This window comes from Trichechus manatus, unplaced genomic scaffold (assembly GCF_000243295.1).
Source record: "Trichechus manatus latirostris isolate Lorelei unplaced genomic scaffold, TriManLat1.0 scaffold00146, whole genome shotgun sequence".
Lineage (NCBI taxonomy): Eukaryota > Metazoa > Chordata > Mammalia > Sirenia > Trichechidae > Trichechus > Trichechus manatus.
Window position 1 is genome coordinate 1,383,081 of NW_004444082.1, and position 22,379 is coordinate 1,405,459.

At 41.1% G+C, this 22,379-nt stretch overlaps 1 protein-coding gene across 1 annotated transcript in view; it reads left to right on the forward strand.

The window, feature by feature from the left end:
- Window positions 1-22,379, forward strand: part of PTPRM (protein tyrosine phosphatase receptor type M) — a 746,511-nt gene that overhangs the window by 165,867 nt on the left and 558,265 nt on the right. The window contains exon 4 of the mRNA XM_004385786.3: window positions 16,363-16,634. Coding sequence (XP_004385843.1) covers window positions 16,363-16,634 — 272 coding nt within the window. The remainder of the gene's footprint in view (window positions 1-16,362; window positions 16,635-22,379) is intronic.

Genomic DNA, 22,379 nt, shown 5'->3' on the forward strand with positions numbered 1-22,379 from the left:
TCTGTTGTGAAGATGATGTGAGACCAGACAGCTTTTCATTCTGTTGTACATCAGGTCTGTTGTGAGGATGATGTGAGACCAGACAGCGTTTTATTCTGTTGTACATCAGGTCTGTTGTGAGGATGATGGGAGACCAGACAGCTTTTCATTCTGTTGTACATCAGGTCTGTTGTGAAGATGATGTGTGATCAGACAGCTTTTCGTTCTGTTGTACATCAGGTCTGTTGTGAGGATGATGCGAGACGAGACAGCTTTTCATTCTGTTGTACATCAGGTCACCATGAGTAAGAATCAACTCAACACACATAACAGTAACATTGACCAGAAATCCTACTTGTATGACTTTATTCTATAGAAATAAAAGCATCAATATGTTCGTATGGATTTTTCTGGAGTATACTTTGTAAAAATGTTAAGTTGGGTCCGTATGTATCAACCTGGAGATCGGTCTGTATTATACTATTAGTAAAGGGTTACAGCAGGCTACAGAATAATGTATATGGTTATTATCCTTTAAAAAAAATAGGAAAAGGATTAAAAAGAACACATCTCATATATGTGAATGTATGTTTGTGCATAGAGAAATACACTTCTGTTTTTGAAGGAAATACACTATTGCTTCAGTGGGATGTTTGTGGATGTTTGCGTGATAGTGAGGGATAAGTGGTTAATTTTTCCTTGAAAACCTCTATTTTTTATTTTTTATAGTGACATATATTACTTTTGTTTAAAATAAAACTAAAGGAAAAAGTTAAAACAGAGTAATAGAAAGAATTGGGCCTGTATGTAAACAGAAAAAGCCTGAAAACATGTTTAAAATTTGGTTATCTAGTTCTTTATTATACTAAGGGTTAATGTATAGAATTTTCCCTATAGTTATCCAAAGTATATAATTATTTTCCTTGTCAGCAGATCAGTTCAGCATGGAGTGAGCACATTTGTTGTTGTTAGGTGCTGTAGAGTTGGTTCCAACTCTTAGCGACCATGTGTACAACAGAATGAAACATTGCCTGGTCCTGCACCACCCTCACGATAGTAGGTATGTTTGAGCCCATTGTTGAAGCCATCTTATTGAGGGTCTTCCTCCTTTTCGCTGACCCTCTACTTTACCTAACCTGATGACCTTCTTCAGGGACTGATCCCTCCTAATAACATCTCCAAAGTATGTGAGATGAAGTCTTGCCATCCTCACTTCTAGGGAGCATTCTGGCTGTACTTCTTCCAGGACAGATTTGTTCATTCTTTTGGCAGTCTGTGGTATATTCAGTATTCTTCCCCAACACCACAATTCAGAGGCATCAATTCTTCGGTCTTCCTTATTTCTTGTCCAGCTTTCACATGCATATGAGGCGATTGAAAATACCATGGATTGGGTCAGGCACATCTTAGTCTTCAAGGTGACATCTTTGCTTTCTAACACTTTAAAGAGATCTTTTGGAGCAGATTTGCCCAATGCAGCGCATCTTTTGATTTCTTGACTGCTGCTTCCATGGGCGTTGATTGTGGATCCAAGTACAATGAAATCCTTGACAACTTCAATCTTTTCTCCGTTTATCCTGATGTTGCTTATTGGTCCAGTTGTGAGGATTTTTGTTTTCTTTATGGTGAGCTGTAATACATACTGAAGGCGTAGTCTTTGATCTTCATCAGTAAGTGCTTCAAATCCTCTTCACTTTCGGCAAGCAAGGTTGTTTCATCTGCGTATTGCAGGTGGCTAGTGAGTCTTCTTCCAATCCTGATGTAATATTCTTCTTCATATAGTCCACTTCTCAGAGTATTTTCTCAGCATACAGATTGAATAAGTATGGTGAAAGATTACAACTCTGGCACACACGTTTTCCGATTTTAAACCACACGGTATCCTCTCATTCTGTTCTAAGGACTTCCTCTTGATCTATGTATACAGGTTCCTCATGAGCACAGTTAAGTGTCTAAAATTCCTATTCTTTGCATTGTTATTCATAATTTGTTATGTTCCACGCAGTCAAATGCCTTTGATTTGTAGTCAGTAAAACATAGGTAAACAAAACATCTTCCTGAAGCACATTTTGAAAGAAGTCTAATGAAATTTCTAGCAGGGGGGGCTCATGTCTGCCCCACATGTCTCCCATCCTTCAGAAAGCTGGTCTGGATTTGTTCACATGGTGGTGGTCCCAGGTTCTGATGGGGAGAGGGGAAGCATGGGAAGCCTCTTAAGACCAAGGCCTGGAACTTGCTGTGTGTCACACTGGCTCCATTCTGTTGGACAAAGGAAGTCATAAAGTAGACTGGATTGAAGAGATGGGGGGGAAAGAGAAACCCAAAAAACAAAAAAACTGCATTTCTTGATTTTATACCTAAATCTGTAATCACTTTTGTATTTGAATACTGACATACTAGCTATGATTTTTTTAAAAATCAAGTAAAGGTCGCTGTAATTCAAATAAGAGGCAGTATCTCTATTTTAGCTTCTTCATACAGCTGTAAGCATTTGTTACAAGTGTACTCAAAACTGTACATTTTACTAAAATGAATAATAAATTAATTGGTGCAATTTAACAAAAGAAATCCAAAATGTTTGCTTCAAAGATAATTTATATTTATCTTTTCAAATTTGTATTAGCAAAGGACGTTATAATAAAAGGCATGTTTTACTCCTGTCTGGAATCCTTAGAGTTATCTGTCAGAATTAGAGTATCTGGTGAAATAGTGGTTAAGAGCTATGGCTGCTAACCAAAAGATTGACAGTTCAAATCGACCAGGCACTCCTCAGAAACCCTGTGGGGTAGTTCTACTCTGCCCTTTAGGGTTGGCAATGGGTTTGGTATTTTGGTTTAGTAGGGTTTTGTTCAGCTGAAAACGTTAAAGGTGTTACACTTTTTAAAATACGTAAGTTTGGCTTGAATTTTATATAAAAGCTAGCTACATAATTTCTTCTTAAAGCAAGTCATAGTTTAGCTGGTAGACTATCACCAGATACGTAAAAAAAGTTCTCTCTGAATCAGTGGTAATTTCGGAAAAAAAATAGGCGGAAGCTTATATTGTGATGACTTGTGTCGTTCTGAGATTTTAGAACAAAAAGCGAACTCATTTCTAAAGATGTCAATCAGTAGAGCTTGACGTATGGGAAACCAAGCAGTCTCTAAAGAATGTTCTAAATAGTCTGCCTGTCACTACTCGATTATTGTACTCGGGGTTCGTTTTGTGAGATACAGTCATTAGTGTCGTCAGATAGTTAAAAGGTTGTGTTTGCTTTGCTAAGTGTTTGTTCATATAAATTATAAAGCACAGACCCTGAGTATTCAGCTCAGTCACTGAAGCATTTGTCTAAATGATACACTGTGATACAACGCAGTTTTCACTAAAACAGCACCGTTTCTTAGGGAAGGAAGGCACCTTGCTTCTCTAAAAGGAACAAACTCGCGAGGTTTCTCCTGTTTTCCATGAGCCTCTTCTTTGCTTCTTTTCCTCATTCACTAACTGTCTCAAAATTCCTTTTAATAAATGTTGATAAACTGAAGGGATCTGATTTGTTGATCCTGTGATTTTAAAAAATTCTTTCTGTGCTGATTACAAAAAAATTATAGACAACTAAGTTATTTAGTTTCTGCTGGAATAATAGGACCAAATGTTATTGTTTGTAGTTCTCAGAATACCCAACATATAGAAGGTGCTCAATGAAAGCCTGCCATGGCTAGATGTGATTCGTTAAGGGGAACGAGGATATTTTGGTCACTTCAGTAGTTGTATGAATAATAAAGAATAAAAATACCCATTACATTGTGCTGTGAATCACTAAATTGAGAATTGAATGTCTTTTGGGTATTTGATAGGAATTTCTTGAAGCAAGTGTTTTAAGTACATTTTAGGTATATGATCCATGCTCATTATTAATTTTATAGCACCTAGATTGCTGTGGATTTCCCTCAGGGGGAATCGAGTGGCATGTGCTGTCTGGGATGACCTGTAAGGGTGTCTCCTGCCCAGATGGGCCGGTGAACGTCCCCTTTCCCAATTACACACTAACTTGACCCTTTAGGAGTGAAGAGGCTGTGTAGTTGGTTAGAGAGTTTTGCTTGGGCCTCCCTATAACGTGTTACTTCTTTGCCATCTTACTGTATTTTTACCCTTTGTGAAGGCCCTTATTAGGATTGTGGCAAAATGAGGGCAACCAGCAAACGGCTGTGCCCAGTGGTTTGTGAGAATCTGCCAGAAAGGCAAAATGAGAGACGGCAGGTAGACAGGGGGCACGGCACTGGGGAGAAGGGGGATGATCTTATTAAAGTTTCTTCCCCTGGTGGTTGCAGTAGGGTGACATTGTCTGTACTAGGGTGAATCTTGGAAAGGGGTATCGAGGATAAGAAGAGAACATGTGACATCTGGTCTGTGGAACAGGAATCTGGCGGTGAGGACAGCAGTTTCATCAGACTTAAGTGGGTGCTAATAAGTATTTTTAAAGTGATGGTGGCACCTTCCCTGCAGAGGCTTTGTTCCCTCTGAGCTTTGCTCCCTGAGTTCATTTATTTCTCCACAGGCTTTCATCTTCCCTATTTCACAAGGTTTGCTGCTGCTTAATATCTTCAGAGAGAAGAGAGACGTAGTCTTGACCATTGTTAATGCTGGGCTGAGGAAGCAGGAAGGGGGAGGCATGGTGATATTTAGGGGATGAGATCAAATTTAAATTACAAAAAAAAAAAAAAAAGCTTTCTTATGGAGGAAGCAGAGCACAGTTTAGATCTGTCTGGTTTTGGTGGGAGGAGATGCAGTATGGTCTTAAAATAGTGTTCCAAAGCCAAGGTTGCTCTCAGTTAGAGGCCTGTCAGATCAATTGCGGGTTACAACACAGCAGCCAACTTATTTATTTTATTGTGTAAAATGAAACAGGATAAAAAGCGTGAGTGCAGTACGTATGCACGCACAGTAAGGAACACAGTAACACATTTTTTCCTGACATTTTGGTGTCTCAGGTGTGCGTCTCTGTGTGCAAATGTAACACAGCAGCACACAAGCACACACGTATACTGGCTTGCAGTGTAAAATCTACTTTCTACTTGTTATGGATTGAATTGTGTCCCCCAAAAATATTTGTCAACTTGACTAGGTCATGATTCCCCGTACTGTATGATTGTCTACCATTTTATCATCTGATGTGATTTCCCTATGTGTTGTAAAAGCTATCACTATGATGTAATAAGATGAATTAGCGGCAGTTATATTGATGAGGTCTACAAGATTAATTAGTATCTTAAGCCAATCTCTTTTGAGATATAAAGGAGAGAAGCAAGCAGAGAGACAGGGGGACCTCATACCACCAAAAAAAGCAGTGCTGGGAGCAGAGCACGTCCTTTGGACCTGAGGTTCCTGCGCTGAGATGCTCCAAGACCAAGGGAAGACTGATACATCACAAGGACCTTCCTCCAGAGCCAACAGAGAGACAAAGCCTTCTCCTGGAGCTGATGCCCTGAATTTGGACTTGTAGCCTACTAGACTGTGAGAGAATAAATTCTCTTTGTTAAAAGCCATCTGCTAGTGGTATTTCTCTTATAGCAGCACTAGGTGACTAAGACAGTACTATAGCACAGTGATTAAGCGCTTGGCTGCTAAACAGAAGGGTCAACAGTTCGAACCCACCAATCACTCTGCAGGAGAAAGATGTGGCAGTCTACTTCCATAAAGATTACAGCCTTGGAAACCCTGTGGGGCAGTTCTACTCTGTCCTGTAGGGCTACTATGAGTCATAATGGACTTGACAGCAGTGCGTTTTTCAGGGGAATATGTGTTACCAACTGGTCTGTCATTTGTTGTACTGTGGTGGCTTGTGTGTTGCTATGATGCTGGAAGCTATGCCACAGATATTTCAGATACCAGTAGGGTCACTCATGGTGGAGAGGTTTCAGCAGAGCTTCCAGACTAAGATAGACTAAGAAGAAAGACCTGGTGGTCTACTTCTGAAAAAATTGGCCAGTGAAAACCTTATGAATAGCAGCAGAACATTGTCTGATACAGTGCCAGAATATGAGCCCCTCAGGTTGGAAGGCACTTAAAATGCAACTGGAGAAGACCTGCCTCCTCAAAGTATAGTTGACCCTAATAATGTGCTGGAGTAAAGTTTTCAGGACCTTCATTAGCTGATGTGGCACAACTCAAAATGAGAAGAAACAGCTGCAAACATCCATTAATAATCGGAATGTAGAATGTACGAAGTATCACTCTAGGAAAACTGAAAGTCGTGAAAAATGAAATGGAATGCATAAAGATTGATATCCTAGACATTCGTGGGCTGAAATGGACTGGTATTGGCCATTTTGAATCGAACAGTCACATGGTCTACTATGCTGGGAATGACAAATTGAAGAGGAATGGCGTTGCATTCATCATCAAAAAGAACGTTTCAAGATCTGTCCTGAAGTACAACACCGTCAGTGATAGGATAATATCCATACGCCTTTAAGGAAGACTAGTTAATATGACTATTATTCACATTTATGCACCAGCCACTAATGCCAAAGATGAAGAAATTGAAGATTTTTACTGGCTTCTGCAATCTGCAATTGATCAAACATGCAGTCAGGGTGCATTGATAATTACTGGTGATTGGAATGTGAAAGTAGGAAACGAAGAAGAAGGATGGATAGTTGGAAAATATGGCCTTGTTTGGAAATGACACTGGAGATTGCGTAATAGAATTTTGCAAGACCAATAACTTACTACAAATACCTTTTTTCAACAACATAAACGGTGACTATACATGCAGACTCTCTGGATGGTATACACAGGAATCAAATCTACTACATCTATGGAAAGAGATGATAGAGAAGCTCAATGTCATCAGTCAGAACAAGTCCAGTGGCTGACTGCGGAAAAGATCAATTGTTCATATTCAAGTTCAAGTTGAAGCTGAAGAAAATTGCAACTAATCCACGAGAGCCAAAGTATAACCTTGAGTATATCCCAACTGAATTTAGAGACCACCTCAAGAATAAATTTGATGCATTGAACACTAATGACCAAACACCAGGCTAGTTGTGGAATGATACCAAGGGCATCGTACATGAAGAAAGCAAAAGGTCATTAAAAAGACAGGAAAGAAAGAAAAGGTCAAAATGGATATCACAAGAGACTCCGGTACTTGCCCTTGAGCATATAGTAGCTAAAGTGAATGGAAGAATTGATCATATGAAGGAGCTGAACAGAAGATTTCAAAAGGCAGCTCGAAAAAACAAAGTAATGTATTATAATGAAATGTGCAAAGACCTGGAGTTAGAAAATCAAAAGGGAAGAACATGTTCAAGATTTCTCAAGCTGAAAGAACTGAAGAAAAAATTCAAGCCTCGAGTTGCAATCATGAAGGATTCTATGGGCAAAACATTATACGATGCAGGAAGCATCAAAAGATGGAAGAAACACACAGAATCACTTTACTAAAAAGAATTGGTCGATGTGTCATGCATTTCAGGAGGTAGCATATGATCTAGATCCAGTGGTACTGCAGGAAGAAATTCAAGCTGCACTGAAGGCTTTGGCAAAAAACAAGGCTCCAGGAATTGATGGAATACCAATTGAGATGTTTCAACAATTGAATGCAACATTGGAAGCACTCAGTCATCTCTGCCAAGAAATTTGGAAGACACCTACCTGGTCAACTGACTAGAAGAGATTCCTATTTGGGGCCATTCCAAAAAAAGGTGATCTTACAGAATGCAGAAATTATCCAACAATATCATTAATAACACACACAAGTAAAATTTTGCTGAAGATAATTCAAAAACAGACGCAGCAGTACATCGATAGGGCACTGCCAGAAATTCAAGCCGGATTCAGAAGAGGATGTGGAACAAGGGCTATCATTGCTGATGTCAGATGGATCTTGGCTGAAAACAGAGAATACCAGAAAAAATGTTTACGTGTATTTTATTGAGTATGCAAAGACTTTCAGCTGTGTAGATCATAATGAATTATGGATAACACTGTGAAGAATGGAAATTCCAGAACTCTTAATTTGCTGGTGTGGAACCTGTACATAGATCAAGAGGCAGTTGTTCAAACAGAACAAGGAGATACTGAGTGATTTAAAATCAGAAAAGATGTGTGTCAGGATTGTATCCTTTCACCATACTTATTCAGTCTGTATGCTGAGTGAATAATCCAGGAAGCTGGACTATATGAAGAAGAATGCAGCATAATAATTGGAGGAAGACTCATTAAAAACTTGCAATGTGCAGATGACACAACCTTGCTTGCTGAAAATGAAGAGGACTTGAAGCAGTTACTGATGAAGACTAAAGACTACAGCCTTTGTATGGATTACACCTCAACATAAAGAAAACAAAAATCCTTAAAACCAGACCGATAAGCAATATCATGATAAATGGAGAAAATATTGAAATTGTCAAAAGATTTCATTTTACTTAGATCCAGAGTCAACACCTATGGAAGTAGCAGTCAAGAAGTCAAACAACGACGTATTGCATTGGGCAAATCTGCTGCAAAAGACCTCTTTAAAGTGTTAAAAAGCAAAGATGTCACTTTGAGGACTAAGGTGGGCCTGACCCAAGCCATGGTATTTTCAATCACCTCATATGCATGCGAAAGCTGGACAATGAATAAGGAAAACCGAAGAAGAATTGATGCCTTTGAATTATGTTGTTGATGAAGAATATTGAATATACCATTGGCTGCCAGAAGAATGAACAAATCTGTCTTGGAAGAAGTACAGGCAGCATGCTCCTTAGAATCAAGGATGACGAGACTTCCTCTCATGTATGTTGGACATGTTATCAGGAGGGACCAGATCTCATAGAGGGTCAGTGAAAAAGAGGAAGACTCTCAACGAGATGTACTGACAAAGTGGCTGCAACAGTGGACTCAGACATAGTGATGATTGTGAGGATGGTGCTGGACTGGGCAGTGTTTCCTTCTGTTTTACATAGGGTTGCTATGAATCGGAACCAACTAGAGGGCATCTAACAACGACAACATGAGTCAGTAAAGTTTGAAAAACATTACCCTTAGAGCATTGTCTTGGGAGCTTGAAGGTGAAGAGTTCTAGTCCCCTCCTAACTCTCCTCAAGTACTTTCACAGGGGCCCTTTGGTGAGGTAAGTATTCTCTCTGTCTTCTGGTGTCTTCATCGCTGTGAGGATTTAATGAGAAGGTTGATGGAGGTATGAGGAGGGACTGGCCTAGGCACTGGGGGGCACACTTCAGTCCCTGCCCTCTTGGACTCCCCATGAACCCCTAGTTTACGTTCTGGTTTGTGTATCGTGGCTACTGGGCTCCCTCTTATTTCCTCCTTGCCTCGAAGCAGCTCTTTCCTGTATTCATCATCTTAGTGCTGCCTTCTTGCTCACTGTGACTGGGGTGTCTCTTCTCTTCTTGTCTACCTGCTTCCTACACTCCCCCTCGTTTTCCTCTCCCACTGTCTTTATATCTGAAGGGTTTGACTTTTTTATAGCCATTACCTTCGGGTTAAGAAACCAGAAAAATAGGTTTTTTCATTCCATTCTTTGAATCTGTCTCTCTCAGTCTTCCTTTCTATTGTTGGGGAAGCTTGAGTATTAGATGCTGTACTACTCTAACTCTAAGCCAGTGTCTTATGGTGTCTTCAGACCTCATCCAAAGATCATTTGTTACTGGTTCATGAGAAGTTCATGGATTGACAGTAAGTCTTGACTAGAATTTGGCAGAGTAATTTTTTATTTATTAATAGTAACAGAGTTGGGCTTGTATTTCGTGTTTCTTTTTGTTTTTATTTCTTTTAATTCATTTTTATTGTGTTTTGTATGTTTGGTCTGAGACACAATGGAGAGGGCAAAATGGCCCCTCATCATAGATCATTTGAGAAGCAATGCTCTAGGTAACTAGATAAGTGAATTCTTACCTGGTTTTCTCTAAATAGAGCAGAAGCAGCGCTAATGGTCACATAAACTAGGGTTGGAATTTATGTCAGCAATGACGGAACCATAGACTTTCCATGTAGCTTTGGGATGCTAAGTCCACAGGTTTGAAGGCATGGTCGTAGGGGAAAAAATGAAGATGAGTCAGCCAAAGGGAGGAGAAGCCCAGCGATCTGTGTGCTTTTCCAAAATCTAAGGCCCTTTGAAGTGAATTTTCCAGCGGCTTTAAAGCTCATAAAATGCTGCGTCTCTGTCAGCTGGAGTATTTAATAACATGCACAATTCTCCCTTTCTTCTGCACAACAGGAAACAGTCTTTTTGTTTTGTTCTGTTTTTTTGCACCAAGTTTCTCAAATGTGGGGAGTGAATTGATGCAGTTTCCTCAGCCTTTAGAATCCGGAGCCTGTACCGCATCGATGCGAATTTTAATGATGGGTTCGAAAGGAATACCTGATTATATGTAGTTATCACTGCTGTCACAAACAATGATGGACCATAGTCTGATTGAAAGCATTTGCCAGTGGATATGATTAAGCTAAATTTAATTCACCCCAAGATGCAAGAATGCGAACATTGCACGTTCTTATTAAGAGAGTTTTCCTTTTCGGGGAAACCAAAATAATTATTCTTGAAGACCTTCGAAGTCTGCATGTAAAGACCGCCCCTTTGGAAGCCAGCCCTGTCAAGCAGAGCACTTTTCCTCTGCTGCAGTGTTTTGTTTCCTACTTCTATGCTAGTGACTTAAGGGTGTTTTTGTTATCTGAACACGAACAGAATTGCTGTGCTAATTTGTTATTATGATTTCTTTTATTTATTTGCTCAGTTGGAGTGCTTTTGTAGGGAAAAAATCGAGGTAAGGAAGTAACTACAGAGGGAGACCCAGTTACTCTTTGAAAATGCATTTCCTCACAGTCAAAACATTGAAGTGCAAGGTGAAAATGAAACATTCAGCCATATAGGGATATTTTAAAAACAGACTTAACCATACAAATTGAATATAAATGCTTTGAACGTAATTCTTTAAAACTTGGTTGTTGAGCTGACTTTACTGTCACAGCAGATGGGTGATAAATTCAAACAATTAAAAGGTATCCTGTCCTCTCCCTGCCACCATTTCTTTACGTATGATTGGGAATTTAGCCCAGGGTTCTGGGTCACTAGACTGCTCTCCGCATAAATGTTCACATTTCCCTCCAGGAGCTCACCGTAAGAGAGAGTGCAGCACTGGTGGGAAACACTTGAGCTGGTAGAGAACAGGGAGCCCTGGGACACATGGTTCAGCGCTATGCTACCAACTGCAAGGTTGGCGGTTTGAACCCACCCAGTGGCTCCACGGGACAAAGACCTGGACACCTCCTTCTATAAAGATTACAGCCTACAAAAACCCTGGTTTTACCCTAGTTCTACTCTGTCATGTGGGTTTGCTATGAGTTGAAAATTCACCTGACGGCACCCAACAACAATGTACTTTGGAACCATGATGTATATCCCAATGGTCACACATGGAAATAAAGATTCCCTTCCCAAAGCTTCATTGTAGGGGCAAGATTAATGGAGCTGAAGGTTTTGTAATATTTCAATAATTCTCTTGCTCTCTTGTGAAGAATAAACTTGAAAACTACCACCGAGGTGAGTTCAGATGCGGCCAGGAGAGTTGTGAAGGGGAGAGGGGGAGATACGGAGGTAACCCTTAAAGAGTCCCAGTAACTTAGAGACGCCACACCGAAGATAAAGCACTCATAACGACGATCACTAACCTCTTCTGAGCTGGTGTTATGCAGCAAACATTGTTCTAAATGCGTTTATAAACATTAATCATTAAGTGTGTAGCCACATAGAAATGACAGTTGAGAGGCTGGAGGAGGAAAGAAAGGGACGACTTAGAAAAGCATGGAGTCCCTGGGTGGTGCAAACAGTTGACTGAAAGGTTGGAGGTTCAAGTCCACTGAGAGGCACCTTGGAAGAAAGACCTGGTAGTCTACTTCCGAAAAGTCAGCCATTGAAAACCCGGTGGAGCACAGTTCTACTCTGACACACACGGGGTCACCATGAGTCTGAATCAACTTGGTGGCACTTATTTTTTTTAGGGGAGCACACTACAGGAAACAGGTGCTCAATAAAGAGAGACTTTTCTTCCAGAAGATTATATGTGTTGAAATCAGAGTGGCTGCTAAGGGGGTTTATGTACTGTCTGGAAGAAGAGTAGTTTTTTTGCCTGTCACCAAGGGGGTGACAGAATCACTTCCCGGAAGCTAGAACAAGTGAAAGAGGAACAGAGTGCTAAGTAGACAGGCATTTTCACCAACACCACACACATATTCTGGAAAAACCTTGGACCAATATCACAAAATTGCCACTGAAAATAACAGAGCTTATAAAAAAAATGGGATTGGGCTAGAGCACTCAAAATTTATGCAGCTTTATAGCAAGAGACTCAGCAAAAACAGTAACAGCCCCAATGAAAATACTGGCACCATTAAATCACCTCTGGCACTTATATCCCAGTAAATCCATCCTTAACCCTGTACCCTGGGGCTCTAGCTTCTTCCTTACAGGTAGATGTCCTTGGAGTCATTTGCTTCTAATAGATACCACTTTCTGCCAACTTGAAGATATGGTCCAGGGTTTGCCTCTGTCTTAGTCATCTAGTGCTGCCATAACAGAAATATCACTAGTGAATGGCTTTAACAAAGAGAAATTTATTCTCTCATAGTCTAGGAGGCTAGCAGTCTGAATTCAGGGTGCTCGCTCTAGGGGAAGGCTTTCTCTATCTGTCAGCTCTGGAGGAAGGTCCTTGTCATTAATCTTCCCCTGGTCTAGGAGTTTCTCAGCACAAGGACCCTTGGTCCAAAGGATGAGCTCTGCTCCTGGTACTTCTTTCTTGGTGGCATGAGGTCCCTCTCCTCTCTGCTCTATTCTCTCTTTTATATCTCCAAAGAGATTGACTAAAAATACAACCTAATCCTGTAGATTGAGTCCTGCCTGATTAACATGGTTGCCTCTAATCCTGCGTCATTGACATCATAGAGTTTAGGATTTACAACACGTAAGATAATTACATCAGATCACGAAATGGAGGACAACCACACAATACTGGAATCATGGCCTAGTCAAGTTGACACACATTTTTGGGGATACAATTCAATCCATAACAGCCTCCTTTGCCAGTTTTCTTCTCTTTTTAAAGGTGGAGGCGGGGAGGGGAAGCTGCGGTTTCTTCGTCTGCTCTTCCATTTCCAGTGGAAAGGGGAACGAAGCGTTCTGAAAACCACTAGACTGTTACTTGCCAGCTCTCGCACTAAGGGAAGGCCTTCCTGCGGGGTTTTTAGCTTTGTTAAAGGCCAGCAAGTATTGATACCGCCATCCTTTTCCTTGAGGGAAAATTTGTCCTGATCACTTGAAAACATCCTGCAAAAAGTTGTGTATGAACCAAAGGGACTTCTGTGTCAGACTGATGTCATCCTAATCCTGGTTGAGGTAATCTGCGTTACAGAAACATGTGATGTAGCAGAACAGACTGTATTCTGGCTCAGAAAACAAAACAAAACAAAACAAAACCCATTACCGTCTAGTCGATTCCAACTCATAGTGACCCTGTAGGACAAAGTAGAACCGCCCCATAGGGTCTCCAAGGAGCGCCTGGTGGATTTGAACTGCTGACCTTTTGGTTAGCAGCCGAGCGCTTAACCACTGCACCATTCTGGCTCAAGCAGGGAAGAACAAGAAAAGACTACAAAAATTAAAATCATTTGAGGATTTGTAACTTGGGTTATATCTGAATGTCAGCTTGACCTCAAGAGAAAAAATTTTTTATATTTTAGATGTCTCAAAAAGTTGAGTGACAAAGCGTTTTGTGCTGGCATGGGGCATGATGGGGCAAGTGTCAGAGGAGGGGTGGTGAGACCAGGAACCTTGTGTTTTAGGGACTGTCCATGACTTCCTGAACAGTAACGGTGGAGAAATTTCCAGTTTGGGGCAACGTGTGAAAACAGACTCTTCTGTTTGAGTTTTATTCAAGCATCCGAACTATATACCACAGAATGTAAGAAACATGTTTTTGCCCTTCTTTGCATATTACTACATATACTACCCATGGCTGCCCAAGTTTGATGGAAACAGCACAAGACATAACATTCTTGCAGTTTGACAATATTAAAGGTTTTTGGTGATTCAGAGGTGGCTTCAAGGTCATGACGTGCCTCAGCCCCATCAGTAGGAATAGGTACTGATTTCATCTGTAACAGGATCCTAAATGATGGACTATGGGAAAACATCAGCTTATATTTTACGAACAGCAGAAAAGTACAATCTCTAACTCATAAATACCAACATTCTGCTGTAGATTTGTGATGGGTTGGTCAACTCTCCATGTTTCAAAGACTTTTTACATTTTGTAGAATTAAGCCAACCCAAATGTTCTCTTGCTGCTTGTTCCCTTTCTCTGCCCCCAGCTCTTTCCTAAACCCCATTTGGAGTTCTTCCTTATGACTGGAAGATGTGTTCCAAAGATTACCCTTCCCTTAGGGCTGGGCTTTTCCATGTACAGATGTGTAACATTCATCTCCAGAAAAATTGTTCTATTTTCATGTAGCTGGTATAATTTTCCTTCACTGTTAGGACGGGGTTTGTTTTCTTCATACCTGCTCAGATGACATGGGAAGAAACATGGGGTTATTGGAGTGTGGCAGGATGAGTAATGGGCTGGAAACTCAGCAGCTAAAAGTTCTAGGTTTGCCACAAACTCATCCTAAAACCTGGATAAGCTGCTTCCTCGTGTGTCTGTGACCCAATTCCCATTGATCTTAAATGGCATTAAACCCAGCCCACCACACACAGGGGCACTTGTGATTGTAACAATCACAATCAAACATACAGTATTGATCCCCTGACAATAGTCTGTTAGTTTGCAAAGGATATCTACATTTATATTCTTTATTTGGTTCTTACAATAATTCTCTGGGAAAGGTGGTATTCTCATTTTGCCGCTTAGGAAATCACGGCTTGTAGACAAGATAAAAACCCCGTGCTTTTTCTAGTGTTGTGTATGTATGTGTATAGATATGTATGAGTGTATACTAAAACATGTACACACAAACATGCATGCACACACCACCTTGAAAGTTATGGTTCATGATGAGGGATGTGTTAAAATGTAGTACAGGCCCACCTGGGTGGTCACACTGCAAGAGAAGTCAGTAGTTAAGTGATGGGGAAGGGGCGGTGGACTGCAGAGGAGCGTAATACATTGAGCACAAGGGGCAGCGTAGGGCCAACAAAGCGTCCCGTGATTCCTCAAACCAGAACTAATCTGTTGTCCCTTTCTGGGATGTGCCAGGATCTTCAAAGTGGCTGTGATTACTAAATGGTTGTACCATCATATTATAGCTCTGCCCAATAGTACCACTGAGATGATGCAGATGTTCTAATGTGGGCAGCTAGTGGCTACCAGTTTGGTCATGAAGATCTATAAATATGCTATGTTTCTGTTATTTGGAGTGCCCGGGTGATGCAAATGGTTAAGCACTCAGTTGCTAATTGAAAGGTGGAGGTTCAAGTCCATCCAGAAGCACCTCGGAATAAAGGTCTGGCGATCTACTTCCAAAAAATCAGCCACTGAAAACCCTGTGGTGCGCAATTGTACTCTGACACACCTGTGATCCCCAGGAGTCAGAGTCAACTCAGTGGCGGAGGGTTTTGGTGACTACCAGATTCGACAGTGCAGGTCTGCAAACATGATGCTGTATTTCTGTTATTTTTGCAGTAACGTTGAGAGAATTTTCCTTTTACTGGCTCTTTTGAGAACGTGTTGGGGTGGTGGGTGGAGGAGGTAACGTGTGAAAAAGGAGTGAAGAAGATGGAACTTTTAAAGCTTAAGTACTGTCTTAGTCATCTAGTGTTGCTATAACAGAAATACCACAAGTAGCTGGCTTCAGTAAAGACATGTTTATTCTCTCACAGTCTAGTAGGTTATAAGTCCAAATTCAGGGCATCACCTCCAGGGGACGGCTTTCTCTCTCTGTAGGCTCTGGAGGAAGGTCCTTGTGATATATCCGTCTTTCCTTGCTCTGAGAGCATCTCAGCGCAGGAACCTCAGGTCCAAAGGACGCGCTCTGTTCCCAGCACTGTTTTGGTGGTGTGAGGTTCCCATGTGCCTCTGCTCCCTTCTCTCTTTTATATCTCCAAAGAGATTGGCTTAAGACACTGTTTAATCTTGTATGCCTCCTCAGTATAACTGCTGCTAATCCATCTTATTACATCACAGTGATAGCATTTACAGTACATAGGGAAATCACATCAGATGACAGAATGGTACACAATCATGCAGTGCTGGGAACCATGACCCAGCCAAGCTGACAGATATCCTTGGGGGACACAATTCAATCCATGACAAGTACTGTATGTGGAACTAGAGTACCAACACGTGTGAACGATGTGGCTTTTCAGACACGACAGCAAGTAGTGTTTACGATTGTGATCTTTTTCCACAGGCTCCTTCATGTTGGTGAACACATCTGGGAGACCGGAGGGTCAGAGAGCCCATCTCCTCTTACCGCAGCTTAAAGAAAACGACACCCACTGCATTGATTTTCACTATTTTGTATCCAGCAAAAGTAACTCTGCTCCTGGATCACTCAGCGTCTATGTCAAGGTCAATAACGGGCCTCTGGGGAATCCCATCTGGAATATTTCTGGAGACCCGACACGTACGTGGAACAGGGCAGAGCTGGCGATCAGTACTTTTTGGCCTAACTTTTATCAGGTATGCCCTTTATTTTCATTCCGTGCTTTGATACAGCTGCTTGTTTCTAAATGTATAAATTGCTTTTATGTTAGCATACTCAGAGAATGTAAAGCAGTGTTGGTAGTTTTTATGCTTGGACAGGAAAATCCCACGTTATTTGATACAAAGTGTCTTAAGGCTTTGTTTATTGTGAGAAATGAGGAAAAGACACAATTCAAATGTATTTATGTCTGGCATAGATTGTTTTAAAAAAATAAAAGTAGTGACTTGCAATTGGACAGTATGTGCTATCTCCAAGGATATTTTACTTCCTATGTTTAGTAAGCCGTATCTGGCTCAGGGAGACACAGCCCTTGAGTTGAGAGAAGAAGCCCCTTCTTCTGTGAGTGGGCCTCAGCTTACTCCAGTGAGTCCTCCTGGAGATCAGGTAGAGAGGTGCAGGGCCCGAGATCCACCCAGGTGAGCACATGGGAGAAAGTGCCCTTTGTAGACTGAGTCCTGCTCTTCGAGTGATGTGCTGCAGCCCACACTGCCCACTGAAAGCTCCCATTTAAGGTAACTGAAGGATGGAGGCCCCGTAGTAGTTTCAAAGTGATAGAGTACCTGTACCATGAGAGCATCCTGACTTGGGATCAAAGGTGGGGAAATTAGTGACAATGGGTATTTGGGGCTCTTTTCTTTTGTCCACAGCATCTTTTAAAAATAGGTTAATGTTAGGAATGCTCAATTTCGAGCTAAAAGGATGTGTTAGGAGGTTTGAGATAGTTTGCCTTTCTCCTCCTGATTCCTTTGCCTCACTCAGGAGCCAACTGGAGAATGTGTCTGGGATCATTTCTCATTTCTAATTGAGGTTCTCGGCTAGACTCATGAAGGGAAAGCTGGGTCTTCTCCGAATGGGCATGACAGCATCCAGTAATCCATTCTGCAGCTCTGGTGTTTGCTAGGGAAGATCATCAATCCTAAGCTCTCTGCCTCTGGGTGTTATAGTGAGAATAAAGGGGCGCTGAATTTCCTGGTCAATTTACCTTTGTATCCATTGTATCTGTGGTAATTTCTAGTATGTAAGAAAAGGTAAATAAATGTTTTTTGGATGGAAATGAAGACTAGTGAAAGTCCTTTTGGTACATATGTAAACTGTTAAAATGTTGGTAGGGTACACTTTGGCAGTGCTTCAAAAGCATTAAACGTTTTGGTATGTCTAAATGTAACAATCTATTAGTAAGAATTTATCAGAAAGAAATAACAAGGGTGGTTGCCAATGATTAATTACCAAAACATTCATGGAGGTTTATTTATAATAATGAAAATCTAAAGCAATATTGTGTCCAACACGAGAGGATTAATTTATGCTACCTCAATATGCAACTTCATTTTGCAGCTATTAAAATAATGTTATAGGAGACCAATTTAATGGTGTATTTCAGCTTCTGTTTTTACGTGGAAAAAACATATAATGCAAAGTGTTAAATTTCACTTACTAAAGTATATATGTGTAATATACATATACATATATATGTATGTATGGCTGGAAACCCTGGCGGCGTAGTGGTTAAGAGCTACAGCTGCTAAACATAAGGTCAGCAGTTCGAATCCACCAGCTGCTCCTTGGAAACCCTATGGGGCAGCTCTACTCTGTCCTATAGGGTCGCTATGAATTGGAATCAACTCGACGGCAACAGGTTTGGTTTTATGGGTTTTTATATGTATGTTATATATATATATTTATGATATATATATACATATATGGTGTATATATATGTATGTAAAATAAAAGCTAAAATATGTTATGAACTAAAGATATAAAATAGGCTATCTCTTTAGCTAGCGGAATAACAGGCGATTTGAAGTTTTTTCTTTCTACCATCTGACATATTCCAAATTTTCTCCAGTGTACATGTACTATTTTTATTTATAAAATAAAAAGAGGAAAAGCTAGTTTTTCCTCCAGAGATACAATAGCTGATTTAATGAATAACCTTCTTTTTGTATAAATGTATTGGTAACCAATCAGTGGTATAATTAAAAAATACGGCCTCTGGGGCCCCGTTTTGTCTTTTGCTAGATTAAAAAGCTAGCAGGGGAAGGAGGTCTAGCTGAGCAAGGCTTCAGGAGGTTGTTGGGTGGTGGACTAGGCTAAGAAGCTGAGTGTCATTAGTTAGCCTTTTTTGGAGGAGACTTCCCAAGTGCGGAAGGCTGGGTCTGCAGGGATCTCACTGTCCCCCTGGAAAGTGCCATAGGTTGTTCGGCCTCCAAGTGTCTGCTGGGAGGGGAGCCCTCCTGGACACAATCAGGAGGTGCATCCTGCTCATCTGTGCCCTGGTTCTCTCCTCTTTGGCCTTAGCAATGTCCACCCCCAAACTCCAGGAATGAGCTCTGCTCTGGGACCCTTCCCAGCCCGCAGAGCTGCAGTGTGCTGCTGTAGTTTTGACACTGGCAACAATCTAGATATCTAATTTTTATTTTACCCTTTACCCATCTGCCACAGACTGTCAAGTGTATTAAAGGAATGATTTAATTTATAACCATCTTATGAGACCAGGCTTTAAAAAGGAATTATGAAATGACATGGGAAGTTCGGTGGTCCTATGTGTCAGGCTGTTCTTGTAGGCTGTAAATTCTTGCTTTCTTTTGATCTCCTTTGGATAAACCATTTTTCATTCCCAATTGTCAAGATCTAATTCTAACCATCTAGCCCTCCCACTTCCCACTGTGATCTCTTTCACATTACTGAGTGGTGCATGGTTTACCAATTAAATTGGAACTTAATTCTCATTATAGCTTTTTGGTTCACTTCTGGGTTTATTGCTTCACTGCGTGATTCATTAGGAATAGCTTCATACTTGGAATGTAAAGGTGGATTTACAGAGCTCCTTTAATGCAGTGTTGCTAAATGTTTAAGGACCTGGTGATCGATGTCTGTAAAAGAACATGTACTGGTTCTTTTAACTGCAAGCACTGCAGGCAAGCACCAGTGCTTGATGTCTCTAAGGCACAGTTAAGGTGGGCTTTCTCCTATTTCCTCTTCATGGTCTGGCACTAAACGTGCTGGGATCATCCCCCTGCTAGTAGTGTAAGCTGTTAGGCGGATGGTACACTGTAGATGATGCCAGAGAGGTGCCAGCAGGGACCTCGCAAGAGCTGAGCTGTAGGCCTTAAAATCACCCTAGGAGACCTGACGATGTTGCCCAGTCAGGATGAGAAGGACAAGCCAAGTTTGAATGTAGCCTGATGAGCTGTATTAATAGGGAAAAGGAAGGAAGACACCTACCAAATCCCATTTCCACCACTGTCCCGAGGTGTCAGCATAACTGGAGATGGTCAGAATAACATGTAGTCAGCATTCAGCCAGCAGCACTGTCCATTGGGAGGCTCAGCCTGCAGGGCCAGCACACCTTCCCTGAGGGGATGGCCCTGGTATCCTGATGCTCTTAAAAATGTGAACTGTGCGAGAGCCCGTCTGCCTTGGATTTAATTTCCCATATAGATTTCTCCATCGAGAGTTCTGCATTGGCCAGAGGACTATTATATTTCTAAATGCAAAATATAAAAATATCTTTCTGGTGTCCTGTGTGCATGCGTGTGCGTGCCATCTTGTGAACATAATTCATAAAAGTCACTTCCACACGATACATTCTTAGCATACAGAGAAGCCTGTATTGACGTCCCTGGGTGTTACAGATGGTTAAGTGCTCAGCTGCTAACCAAAAGGTTGGTGGTTCAAGTCCACTTAGAGGTGCCTTGGAAGAAAGGCCTGGTGATCTGCTTCCAAAAAATCAACCATTCAGAGCCCTGTGGAGCACAATTCTACTCTGCAACATGGAGGGTTGCCATGAGTTGGAACCGATTGTGCGACAACTGGTTTTGGTTAAAGCTGTTTCTGGGCCCGAAAGCTGCGAACCAGATAATAGGACATGGGTGTCTAAAGGAGATGGTGCCCTTGGGAGACCCTCTGTCAGCATCCAGGGAGTGGTCTTCCCTAGGCATCACTTCTACATTATTAGTTACCCTTTTAGGCTGCAAGATGTATTATAGAGATGTAAGAAAATAATGTAAGCTTCATGTATAATTGAAATATTAGTATATTAAAATATTTTATATTCATATAATAATTTAGTTCTGTATAATACTTTTCACATTATTAAGTAAAGATAGATGAATTAACTCTTTCAAAGGAATTTCATATTATACTATTTCTTGAAAATGGGCAGCATCATAGATAGTAAAAGAACATATGCTTTGGGTCAGGCAATTGGGTTTGAATATCAACCCTTGTCTTGGTTATCTAGTGCTGCTATAACAAAAATACCACAAGTGGATGGTTTTAACAAAGAGAAGTTTATTCTCTCACAGTCCAGTAGGCTACAAGTCCAAATTCAGGGCGTCAGCTCCAAGGGAACGCTTTCTCCGTTGGCTCTGGAGAAAGGTCCGAGTCATCAGTCTTCCCTTGGTCTGGGAGCTTCTCTGGGCGGGAACCTCAGGTCCAAAGGACACACTGTGCTCCCAGCACTGCTTTCTTGGTGGTATGAGGTTCCCTACTCTCTGCTCTCTTCCCTTTCCTTTTATCTCTTGTAAAATAAAAAGTGGTGCAGGCCACACTCCAGGGAAACTCCCTTTACATTGGATCAGGGCTGTGATCTTAGTAAGGGTGTTACAATCCCACCCTAACCCTCTTTAACATAAAACTACAACCACAAAATGGAGGACAACCACACAATACTGGGAATCATGGCCCAGCCGATTGATATACACATTTTTTGGAGAACGTAATTCAATTCATGACAGCCGTGTGTACTTACAAGCTTTGGACAACTGATTTAAATTCTCTGAGCATCAGTCCCCTAATTATGAGGCTAAATATAACAACTGTTCAGGGTGTGAGGATGAAAGGAAATGCTCACTGAGGAAATACTAGCCTCTCTATAAATGGTGGCAGTTTATTGAGATTAAGATTTGTGGGAGGCAGTAAAAAACAAACAGTTAAAACCCCAGGCACTACACAAGAAACCAGGACGAGGAACAATGACAACTGGTCTCTGTCTGCCTGGAGCAACAGAGGAAGTGGGAGAGTCAGGAATAGGAGGATATGCAATGTGTGACTAGTTGCCTCCATGAACAGCTGCCTCCTTTGCCATGAGACCAGAAGAACTGGATGGTGCCCGGCTACCATTACTGAACATTTTGATCAAAAATTCCACAGATGAATCCTGATTGAAAGGGGGAAAATGCAGAACAGAATTTCAAATTCTCATGGACTCCAGGCTTTCTGGAACCGTGGGGGCTGGATGAACCCCTGAAACTGTTCCCCTGTGATAATCTTTAAACCTTTAACCAGAAGTATTCCCTGAAATCTTCTGAAAACTAAACAGTAGTGTAGATTAACTAGTAAAAAATGTCTGCCTTGAGCATTATGCTCTTCTAAGAACTATCTGGGAGCAAAGTGACAACAGCAACTGGCGAGATTAGATAGGAAGCTTAGGGAACAGTAAATTTATGTTGATGGGGGAGGAACAATTCAGAAAAGGAGGGTGAGAAAGGTTGCACAACTCAAACAATGAAATCAGTGTCACTGAATTGTACATGTAGAAACTGTTGAATTGGTGTGTATGTTGCTGTTTACCGTATTTGTACGCGATTAACACACATCTACATTTGTTTGCCAACTGCACCCCCCTGTGATGTATTTTCGTAAGCATGCTATGCTTTTTTGCTTTTTTTTTTTTTTTTTTTACAGCAACATGTAAAAAAGTTGGCATAGTGGCACTT